Source organism: Syngnathoides biaculeatus, chromosome 1, assembly GCF_019802595.1.
Source record: "Syngnathoides biaculeatus isolate LvHL_M chromosome 1, ASM1980259v1, whole genome shotgun sequence".
Lineage (NCBI taxonomy): Eukaryota > Metazoa > Chordata > Actinopteri > Syngnathiformes > Syngnathidae > Syngnathoides > Syngnathoides biaculeatus.
The window spans coordinates 1277674-1289731 of NC_084640.1; the positions used below are offsets into that span (position 1 = coordinate 1277674).

Genomic DNA, 12058 nt, shown 5'->3' on the forward strand with positions numbered 1-12058 from the left:
AAAAAAAAAAGCACTTTTGTGCCTAATACTCACTTGTTGCTTTGTGTCTCTCACAGATTCCAACCACGGTACGTTCCATCCACCAGGATAAGATCCTGTCGCTTAGACAGCAGACGCAGTTCCTATGGGAGGCCTACTTCTCCTCTGTGGAAAAAATAGTGCTGACGACACTTGAGGTGAGGATCCCACCCATGGACGCCTCTGCACCCTCCCCGCTCCTCATTATCAATCACCCTCTTGGGGCGTCATAGCACATTTGGTTAAATCCAGCTTTTGTTACGTTTTATATTGTCAGTGTCGTATCGCGAGCCAAGCAGTGGGGTGTCATTAACAGTATAGACACCACAAAAATATAAACCACACATTCGCAAAGCAGCATGAATTAGATGCTCATCTACCATTAGATGTTCTCAATTTCACGGAAAATACCTTTTCATTGCAACGTGTCAATAAAGAATCCATTATTTCGTAGTATGATGAATGACTATAAACATGCTTCACATGCGGTTGTAGTTGATGATAAGTGAGGAAGTACTCACACATTGATTCCAATGGTACTCACAGAGGTGCAGAATTTAGTGGTGCTTGTAGTGGAAGTGGTTGAAGTACTGTATCGGTGAAAGCAAGAGCTGAAAAAGATTCTGTCTCAATGGGCGCGTTGACATAGACAGCAATGACCACGCAATTGACCCTTGTCTCAGTAAAACCATATTCCCCACTATGGTTTGTAAATGGGTTTCTTATGAAGTAATCCATTCATAATCCCATGAATCTATGAACGGTATTACAATCACATTGCTCCCAGCATGAGTTTTGTTGGATGCACAGAATAGCATTAGCTTTTGATAAGCAGCGCATAATTAATCGCTCGCCATTCGCCCAGCAGTATATGTGCTGGTATCGCATACAGGGCCGCCCTCTCAAACAGCCCAATTTCTGCAAGGGAAGAAACATTGTCATTGTCATTCTAAATATAATGGCTCCTTTCTCATGAGTAAAAAGAAATAAATCAAACTATAAACGCTCTGTAATATAATGGTTGTTTTCTGGGGTATTTCATCAAGTTCTCTAGTGTTGAGTTGAGGTCACAATACCATTTTGTACTGGTAAGTGGTGAACTGTTTTTCAAAGTAAATCTCTAAAATCAGAAACATGTTACCATGAGGTAAACACTACTTTTACTGAGATTTTGTATTGAAAACTGTTTGAGACAAGTAGCACAAATTAATGTGGGAACAATCTTGGGTTTTTCTTTGGACCCAGATGCTGCTTGACTGACACTCTGGCTTTAAAACGACGGCAAACTTTCCTCCAGTGATGTACTTTGGATGCATGTGTATGTAATGATGCAAACATTGCAATACTCAGGACTTAATCCACTCCAAATTAAATTACTCCAAATGTGACCGAGACTCTTTGATTATTCCATAAGTGACCTCAAAGAATTAAGGTCGTCAGAAAATGCTGTTTACAAAGCACTTTTTAAAAATTCTTCTGAATACTTAAAATGAGTTCAAGGGACACAATTGTTGTACAGATATTGCAGAGTTAAAGCAATTATTTACAGTTTTACTTGTGTTAGAGCATTTGAACTCTGTTTTTGTGACATGAGCTATTTGTTCTCTATTAATGCTTTTGTTTTTTTTTTTTTTAGAAATCAATACAACCTACAGAGACTTTGTTTTATGATTTGAATCACAGTACTTCAGTCCAATTGAGGTTCTCTGACCTCATATTTGATTCAGCAGTCAACCGGTTGATGAAGTTCTTAACCGGAATGTCTCGATCAAATTTGTTTACCAAAGATGATCCACCCCGGAGATGAGTCGACAAGGCAGGTAGCGATCCACAAGGTCTGCAGAGGCCGTCCTTCAGTGGCTGCTGCACGGAAGCCTTCTGATGCCCACATCGACACATTTAGCACCCATGAGTTACGGATTACGGCCACCCCCCAACTATTGTTTTTTTTTTACTAGCTTTATATATACACTTACCTGTCATCTGGAATCCATGAAGCTCTCATCCTTTGCACCCGTGCAATCCATTTTTCACGACAAACCGGGTCTCTCGCAAACTTATGAAGGGTAAATCCATCCTCCCTCGTGTTCCAGCAATATCCAGCTATGCAACAAGCCGGCATTCTAGCTAACACGAAGGAACAGCGAGCTACCTTCCGGCAGGTAAAACTAATAGAAATAAATGAGTCCGCTGTAGGGCGCTCCTGCCCCGTACGTCACTTCCTGCGTCTTCTCGAAAACAAATCCCTCGAGAGGATTTTCATGGTGGGAGTTACAAAAAGCCATATCGATCAAAATCATGTTTTGTGGTGAAAAAACAAATGGGTCCATACCGGCTGCCGTTTTTTCATTAATAACATTCTAAAAATCATGCATTTCATGACAATGGACCTTTAATTTCCCCTCTTACTGCATTATACAGGAATGGGCTTCGATTCGGCGTAACTTCGGTTGCAACTTTTCAGATCTTATTGTCAAATGCAACACTTCCTCACTTGAGTTCTGTCGTGCTATGCCATTGATTGCAACTATCGCTGCATCACAGGTTTAGTGTTATCTAGCCTGTTTCACAATAAGCCTTAAATATCACATGGATGCGCACACGCACACTCACACACGTCGAGTTAAAAGCACATCTCCATATGTCAAGGTGTGTCAGCTCCGATACACAGGGTACATCACCCAGATACAACCTTGCCACTTTGTCACTGCACTAAAAAGCAAGGTGACACAGCTTGTGTGTGTGTGTGCGTGTGTGTATATGTTTGAGCATGTGGAATACATCTTGGCCTTAATCCTGATTGACCGTCCTGTAAAAGCACAAGGTGAGCAGAGCAAGAGGGCGGTGGAGAGGGGGTGACATATGTAAATGGCGTTACGGTGGCAGCCCTGCAGATAACAAGTGACGCGGTTAATTCATCCTGTCGACTGTCCCGGCGTCCACCCAGATTCCACAACTTTTTGCATACACTTAAGTCCACGCTGCACACAAGAGTGGGATGGCCGAACCCAACTGAATTGTCATGCTGTTTGCGGGGTTGGGCACTTGCCTTCGTGAGTGGCCAACTGTCAGCCACTTCTGTAGCCGCAGTTCAAAATTTGAATTGCCGGGGTACGGCATGCCATATAGTGCCGTATATTGTCATGGGACCTGATACAAGGTCACAGTTTCCAATTACAACGCACTTGGTGTGCGGCAGAATCACCAACTGTAATTTTTCCGCTATCTTTCACTTCAGTTCCATTCAACCACGTCATTAAAACACACCACGTATGCCCGCTTTCCCGACGGGTTCCTCCCTATCATGCATTGTTTCCTCCATGGAGGCAGACCAATCAACACATTTTTCTACCAATCTCAAGGTCAATACTGGTGAGTGTGAGTTGCCGGTGCACCTATTAAAGGGCACCTGTTAAAGCCAAACTCACTTTGTACTCCCAGAAAACCAGGATTTATCTGTCATGCTCTAATTGGTTGATTGTGGCTGCTCGGAGGGGAGATTGAGTCGTCCATCATGTTGCGACGAAGGTTCTGCTGACAGGGGAGGAGCAGCAGTCAAGCGAGCCAAATTGCCTGTCGTAAGGTGGAAAGGCTGTGGCTTTTTAAGGTGGCAGTCAATGTTTTGAGAGATAAGTCAATGGCGAGCGCGTTAATCTTTCCAGCAAAAGCAAATGAAACAAACCTTGGGGGGAGTTAAAAAGCTCCCCCCTTGCATTTTTTTCACACCTTCCTGCCCCATCTATGAAGAATCTTTATGTTGCTTTGTCAATATTATCATGGTGAGGTCCCTCGAGCTATAATAATAACTTTTTTACATTCCAAATAGCTATCAGTGCCTCACCCATTGCTACAAATCTCTCCTCCCCTCTGTGAGTTACCAAGCCAGCAGCCATCACATCCCGATTCAGTAGCGTCCATAAAACTCAGCCCCTAAACCCGCGCCTGTTTTACTGAAGCAATTTAGCTTGGCTCAAGGGCAAGGTAGCAATATCTCTGTTCCGTGCCCGCCTGTTCAGCAGAGGCCGAGGCCGCCGGCGAGGAGAGACGGCTGAGAGAATAGCGGCCATTCAGCTGTCTGACTCTTGAGTGACTGCTCCATTTGGGCTCAGAAAGGATTGAGGCAGGCCTGAGTAACTTCCTCCTTAGATGCAACTGATGATTTTGTTACTGGAACTCTTTGACTTAAAGACTACACTGCGTGTGTATGTAAGCCTGACTATGTTCATGTGTAACTTGCCAATGCAGATGCCTTTGACATCTTGATGTTTTCAGAGTGTCTGGAACCATTAAAGAGAGTGCAGTTTGGTTTGCCAGCCAAATTCGGTTGATAGCGATGCGCCAGTACAGAGAAAACTTGATTGTCTTGTACTCATGCGTGAAGTATTTTGAACAAAAATGTTTTCATTTTCACCTGGATACCATCACATCTAATTGCAGTTTACACATGATGGTATAAGGGCCAATTTCATACACTTTTGCCAATAACGGTAAAGGCATGGCCCACTGAATTTACTTTTGAAAATCAGTTTTACTGACGCGAGTGTTGAATTATTGGCAGTTATCCATAAAAAGGTCATGAATGTTTCTAAGAAAAATAAATATTTTTCAAACATTTAATGCCAAAATGACAGAATTTGCAGCATGTTTTGAAGGTATAGACTTTTTTTCCTTTTGTTTCGTGTGCTATGTCACTCAAGCTGTCTTTCGTGTTAATGCCACCACATTATCCTGTTGATCTGTGAGCTCAAGTGCCAAAATGCGGTAACCATTTTGCATTCACACAACAGCAGACAGCAAGAATAGTGCTATTTCCAAGAAATAAATGAATTTTTATGAATTTGTAAAAGCATCTTTACCGTTATTACAACTGTACAAAGACAGGAGTGTCGAGGAATGAGTTGTTAGTATTATTTACAGTATGTATTAGTTTGAAGGTAGACACGTACATTTTGCTATTCACATTGTTTTTATGAAGCTTTTTCTTTAGTGTTAGTCACTTTTGTCTTTACCATTATTTAAAAAAAAAAAAAAAAGTGTATTTCAATTGGCCACCACTGTTTGCGCTATCAATTGAGTTTACTGTTTACTTAAAATTTTAAAATCATCCTTTTTTTTTTTTAAAAAGTAACTGGTTCAGCATGGGCTACATTTATCCAAATTGCTAAATTTGAACTTTTGGGGGGCAAGTGACTGTACCGTTACTGATCAAATTATATGTAAATTATTCATAAGTTGTTGTATATTTTTCCAAAGTTTGTCTGTTAGTGCTAGACTAAATCGAAGTCTGAATGGTTGTTTGTCTCTAAATGTCCTACCACTGCCTGGCAACCACTCCACGAAGAGCACAACCCGTAATCCTGGGCACAAGATATGAAAATGGGTAGATTGAGTCAATCGGGCTGTCAAATTATGTTATTCAAAAAATGTAAGACTAAAAATAGAAAGCGCTTTGCTTCCATTTTAAATACCGCCCTTCAACTCCATAGGGGCTATCCATTCAATGCTAATGTATTCAGATTGAAGACGCCACTGAATTTTCAACTTGCAAGTTTCACACACAGTACATACAATACATGTAGCATTGATGTCTTGCTCTCTCGTTGTTTCTATGTGCAGATCATCCAGGACCGTGTTTTGGAGCACAGTTCCCGGAGCACCCTGATGTGGAATAGCCACCCCGGGGGGCTCTTTACTCTGCCACAGTACTCGAGCTCCCTTGGAGACTTCCCCTTCTTCTACGCCACATTGGGTCCGTACGATGCACACAAACACACTTTTCATCAAATGTATGCTTACTACAATGCAGCAATGATCCTGCTCTCTTCAAACACCCGACCACAAACAAGAAAACCGACTGTCCAAATAAACAACACAATCATATGATTTTATTAGTAGAGTGTACATATTTTGGGCAGTGCATTCGTTTTCCTCCGCCTGTTGTCAGCTGAGGATTTGGACCTTGTCTGAACAGCATAAATATATGGCCTTGCTTCTTGATCTACTGCCCCTATTGAGTGTAGCGAGTGCAGGAACGGGCCTTTGACGGATGGTTGTATTTGTCCTGCTGACTTGCTGGCCTCTCCATCATCGCTTTTGAGTCAGCATTTGCTGCCGCCGCCGCGGTTCAGTGGCGCCAAGTTATCCCCGCGCTGCATATACTGTATGTGACCTAAGGACCTCCCCCTCCCCTGCTTCTTCACTCTATCGTCCCTCCAAGCACACACACACACATTCATCAGTGTAGCTTCATTTGACATGGTTCCGAACCTGAATAGGAATTATTAATGTTATTTTTCTCTTTTTAGTGGGTCTGTTAAAGATCCCATGGTGGTCTGTGGTAACTTGGTACATACATTAGCCATTGGTAAATGAGTAACCGTGTTTTGAAGCTCGAAACAGTGAGAAGATTTGTGATCCAAGATATCATGCATCCATCCATTTTCCGTGCGGCTTATCCTCACAAATGAGTTGGATCCATTTACAGCTGACGTTAGGTTAAAGGTAGAGCGCATCATGGATTGGTCAAGCCAATTGCTGAGCCTGTGGCGGAGAAATATATTAGGATAGTACAGGACATGAAGGAGGGTGACCGATGAGATGTACCCTAGGTGTGTCAGAAGAATTTAAGGTGGAGGTGGGACTGCATCAGGGATCCACCCTGTGCCCCTTCCTGTTTACCATAGTAATGGATAGGCTGACAGATGAGGTTAGACTGGATTCCCCTTGGACCGTGATGTTCGCAGATGATAGTGTGATCTGCAGTGGAAGCAGGGAGCCGGTGGAGGAACAATTAGAAAGATGGACGCACACACGAGAAAGGACAGGAATGTTGAGGTTCTCGCTAGGAGTTAGCAGGTTGGAAAGCATTAGAAATGAGCTCATTAGAGGGAGAGCCAAAGTTTGATGTTTTGGAGACAAGGTCAGAGAGCACAGACTTCAATGGTTTGGACATGTCCAGAGGCAAGAGTGTGAGTATATTTGTAGAACCGTGCTGAGGATGGAGCTGCCAGGCAAAGAACGAGAGGAAGACCAAAGAAAAGGTGGATGGATGTTGCGAGGGAAGACATGAGGACAGTGGGTGTTCTAGAGGAAGATGCACGAGATTAGATGGAAAAAGATGACACGCTGTGGCGACCCCTTATTGGGACAAGCTGAAAGGAAAAGAAGCAGATATATATATATATAAACAACCATTGCCATTCATTCTGATGGGCGATTGAAGACTGATGTGTTTTTTTTTAATATGTTGCGAGATTCGAACATGCACATCTATTTCGTAACTGTGCTGTCTGTAATTTCAAAATGTAATCTTCACTATTTCCAAGAGATTTGACAGTGTAAGAGCTGGATCAAAAAGGATGTCTTTAGAAATAGTCTTGATTGACTCTTTCAGAAAGGTATTCATTGGAAACCCAGGGATACTTTAGATTCACAGTTGATGCTGAAGTGTGTTGAGGCGTTTAATTAAGACGAAAATAGTGCTTTGCCATAATTTTGTAACGTCCAAAGGTAATTATAATTTTTTTTGAGGAGGGATACCAATTACTTCGGTCAGTACAGCCCACGGGGGTGTTCACTGTACTTTGCTATTGAGTCGACAAAAATAATATCTGGCGTTAACAGATATTTTCATTGTATCATGAATTAAGCCTCCATATCCGAATGCACTAACGGGTCAAGCCTGAAAGTGTGTAAAACTGCCAGAAGAGGAGCACTAGTGTGAGCATTAAAGGGCCTTATACAGGCTGAATCAAACGGCCTAGCTATGATGCATTAATCATTTAGCTGGCAAGATTTGCTGATTCTGTAATTTGCTGGATGGGATAGAAGCCAGAAAATCAAGCACTAAATGCCGAATACAGCATCCAAGAATGAGAACAGGCTGCGTCCCTGTCATTCTGCTCCAGTCTTGTCCTCGCAACACCAATATAATGATGACTTGTTTTCCACGCTGTCCCCGGCAGCTGAATTTGTGAATGTCTCACAGAAATCATTCAAATAACTTTAAATTCCGCTAACGATTAACAGTTGGGTGCAGTTGGTCATGTTTTATGGATTTGCCTAACCTCGTTATTAAGTATTGGTGTCTGTCATGTTGTTATATTTCAGGTATTAAACCGTATCCAAAGTTCACTGCTGTCATCCACGCCGTCTCTAACCTGGTGTCGCAGTCCCAACCAATCCTCAAGCTGCTGGTGGCAGTGGCCAAGTCCCAATATTGTGCACAGGTGAAAGATATGTTATGTATGTGTGTGAGTGTGCGTGTGTTAACCCTGGTGGACTGAATCTGAACAACACTTTGCAGCAGCGCTGCATTTGTCTCCATGGCAGCCAAGCCCTATTTCAGCACGGCATCACGTATTGATTCCCTGGCTCACTCCTTACCAGCATGGGAAATGAAATGGAATTTGCTCCCCAATGGCAGCTTGTGTGTGGGTGTGCACATGTGTGTGTGTGTGTGTGTGTGGTGTGTGTGTGTGTGTGTGTGTGTTGTGTGTGGTGTGTGTGTGTGTGTGTGGTGTGTGTGTGTGTGTGTGTGTGTGTGTCTGTGTGTGTGTCTGTGCGTTTGCTATGCAGGTTTTGCAAAGTTGGCGACTTTGTAGAAATGGTTACGGATAGTGTATAAGAGTAGTTGTGTCTCCTGTATTCTTTAGAGGCTATTATTTTGATTGATTGATTTGACAAGTTGGAATTTTTGGTTTGATGAATATAATAACATACAAAATGAGAGGTTTGGGGTAACAAAACAAAATCCAAAAACAATACTTCAGTGAATTATTGTTCCGTTTCCTTAACATAAGTTTGTGAAGGCTACCAAAATAACTAAATCATCATACTCCTTCGTTATTCCACTAAATCGGCTCAAGACAACACTTAATAATCACTAGAATGAATTGGGAGATAATGGGAGTACCATCCTTACTTTACTCCATATGGTGGAAAAACAAGCGAGATCAGGTTTTCCCTTCTACAAAAATACCTGGATGTGGTACTGTTTTGTGTAAAAAAAAAATAATAATAATAATAATGACTATTTTTTGCCATATTTCCATGCTTTAGCTTCTATTTTTTTTCGGGTTGCTTTGTGTTCTTAAGGCTGTGGATGCGGGGATGGCAAGCCAGGTACACGTCCCACCACTGTAGATGTAGATGAGGATATAAATAAGTGAATGGAGTAGAGGGACTGGGAATAACACATAGGGTAGAAAAAAAATCTAAATTTGATGCAAAAAAAAAAAAATCTTTTGAGAATGCTCTGGCAGTTTTTGACACGGTGAACCTCCTGCTGTGTATGTGAAGACAGATTTCTTGCAGCCTTGATAACGATTCACCAACAGTTTTCTGTTCCCTGCAGTCATTGCTGCGCGCACGCACACACACACACACACACACACACACACACACACACATACATACACGCATACAATCTTGCATCCACAATCACACCATCAGACCCTGAGAGAGCCTGTGAGCTGGCGAAGATGCCATCTGTCCTTCTAATAGAGCCGAAATAGAACCTCGTGAGATCAGATTTACATGTTTGTGTGCAAGAAGATATTCTACTGTTTTTTTTATCTGAGGTTATGTTAGGACTAAACCTCATAAAGAATGCATGTTTTTTTATCAACCTGGCCAGCATTGACATATTAAAACATACAGTACTATGGGCTCACAACTTGTTTTCTTGTTTTTATGATGTATTTCACTGCAGTCATTTTGACATGTGAATTAATAACACAACAGATCCAGTTAAGTTGTATAAAAGGGTAATGTGTCAGCCAAGGAAAAAGTATTTAAGTTGCATGTACAAGAATTGAAAGCAGGGTCCCGTCATACCTGCAATTCCCGAATCGCAGATTCACCAAATTTTACTTGCTCATAACAAAGCCCTGTCTAATAGAAAAGTAGTTCTTTGCTGCCATTTTGTGGTATCTGCAGGCAATTATAAACCTTTTTAAAGAGGACCTCTGTATTAATTTATTGTCTGGGACTGTCCAACCCGAAGAATCCTAAGCAGTGACCATCCCCATGAACCAGGAAGTAGGATCGTAGCAAACAAGCAGAAGGGCAAATTAAAATAAAAACACACACACATTTGTTGGTCTTGATGAAGATTATGTAGTGACAGGAGAAAGCCGCAACATTATGAACACTTGCACAATTAATAATTAAAAAGAGTTTTCGTTTCATGATCACGTGTCATTCCTAGGTCACGGGAAGCACAAGACACGCTCATTTACCACTGTGCTTACTGTTTTTCATTCAAATATTTATCGAAATTATGACTCCACTCCAGTGTTGACATCGGTTAGGGGTAGACTACAACACGTTGCAACTTAAGTACAAATTCAGGATGCCACTTTACATCGAAAGACCCCATGTTGTAGGTAACTTGCTTGCTTGTCAGATGTGCAGTAAACTCTCCTGCATTAAGAATTTGATTAATATTTTGTGACATTCCTTTTCATATCGCCTCCCATACTATCATGCTATATATTCTTTTTTACCACACAGAAGGCAACCTATTACCATAATTTCCGGCCTATTAGCCGCAACTTTTTTCACACACTTTCAACCCTGCGGTTTATATGGTCAAGCGGGTAATTTGTGTATTTTTTCTAACGGCCACAAGGGCGCATTTGAGTGGAAAAGGTAAGAGTGAGACCAGTGGGATACACAGGTATATGCCGAGAAAGTGACTTTTACCGGTCTGACCCTATTCGCACTGCGCTGCTGTGTTACTACCGTGACTCAGTGACTTTTACTTTTTTTTTTTTAACTGGCCCTGTTAGCGCGGTGTTAGCGTGGCGACGCTAGCGTTAAACTCTCTGTGTACCGTCTTTTTAAATATCTCGTGTTTCAATGTGTGCACTTGTGGCTTTTTTTACACAGGTGCAGGTTATGTATGTGCCAAATGGTATTTCCTTTACAAATGTACTGGGTGAGGCTTATAACCAGGTGCGCTCTGTAGGCCGGGAATTACGGTAGATGGATTGTTGTTGTTGTTGTGTTGCCAATAATCTTAAAGAGCATTTGCGATTCATTTGCATGCATTTACTGCATGTCAGTTTATATCGTGATGGAATGTTTAACAAAAACATGCATATTTGTGGAACTCTCCAGTAGGACGGTCAATGTTTGGAGTTTAAGTTTAGTCAATGCCAATCAAAACATCCATTTCAAGATAGGAAGAGGCTCAGATACGAGGATGTACCAGTGAGTGTTAGTCTGCGCGAGGTCCGGCAGCAGTCACAAGGCCGCATGTTTCCCGTCAAGCATTAGTGAAGTCTTGGAATCTAATGGGAGACAGAGAAGCTGCAACTTCGGATGGCATTTACATGACCCCTGGACTCAAATAAGAATGTAATTTTTTTGTACAGACATTACACATGGGGCTAATGTGTAAGGTTACTCATCATAATTAAAGCCACGTCTGACAATGTGATTGGCTCAGGAATATATTGTACAAAGCATTCTAAAGCCATAATTGGAGATATTTTACCACTTCAGTTTCCCTTGTGGCTCTTTAACATTCAACCAGCCAATAGATAGTTGACATTTGACTTCTGCCGGGCAGGAAAATGTCATGTGTTTGTTCTTTTTTTTTTTAGCACTAAAAGCTCTTTTTAAGAATGCATTTTCTTCATGCAGTATATTTGTTTCCTCCAGATTGTTGTGTTGTGGAATTGTGACAAGCCCCTCCCTGCCAAGCACCGCTGGCCCGCCACCTCCGTGCCCGTCATTGTCATCGAGGGGGAAAACAAGGTGAGCTCTCCAATTCTCGGTACTCGAAATAATGTGTACCACAGCACACAGACTTTCACATTGTTAATACACTTTATCGTTTTGCATTTTATTCATCTGGCAAGTGTCTGGGAGTTAACAAGTTTCAGTTTGCACCGTGCGAAAGGACAGTTTGGGTGGTTTTAATTAAAGATCAGCAATGGGCAAAATAGAAAAGAATATCGCAAGCTTAATGTTGGGAAAGATAAGAGCCCAATTGTGAATCTATGCGTGTGGATGTAATGGTCATATCAGC

The 12058-nt window shown here is 41.8% G+C and overlaps 1 protein-coding gene across 1 annotated transcript in view; it reads left to right on the forward strand.

The window, feature by feature from the left end:
• ext1b (exostosin glycosyltransferase 1b) overlaps nucleotides 1-12058 on the forward strand; it is a 120936-nt gene that overhangs the window by 92771 nt on the left and 16107 nt on the right. Inside the window, exons 4-7 of the mRNA XM_061816235.1 lie at nucleotides 57-176; nucleotides 5635-5767; nucleotides 8128-8246; nucleotides 11689-11784. Coding sequence (XP_061672219.1) covers nucleotides 57-176; nucleotides 5635-5767; nucleotides 8128-8246; nucleotides 11689-11784 — 468 coding nt within the window. The remainder of the gene's footprint in view (nucleotides 1-56; nucleotides 177-5634; nucleotides 5768-8127; nucleotides 8247-11688; nucleotides 11785-12058) is intronic.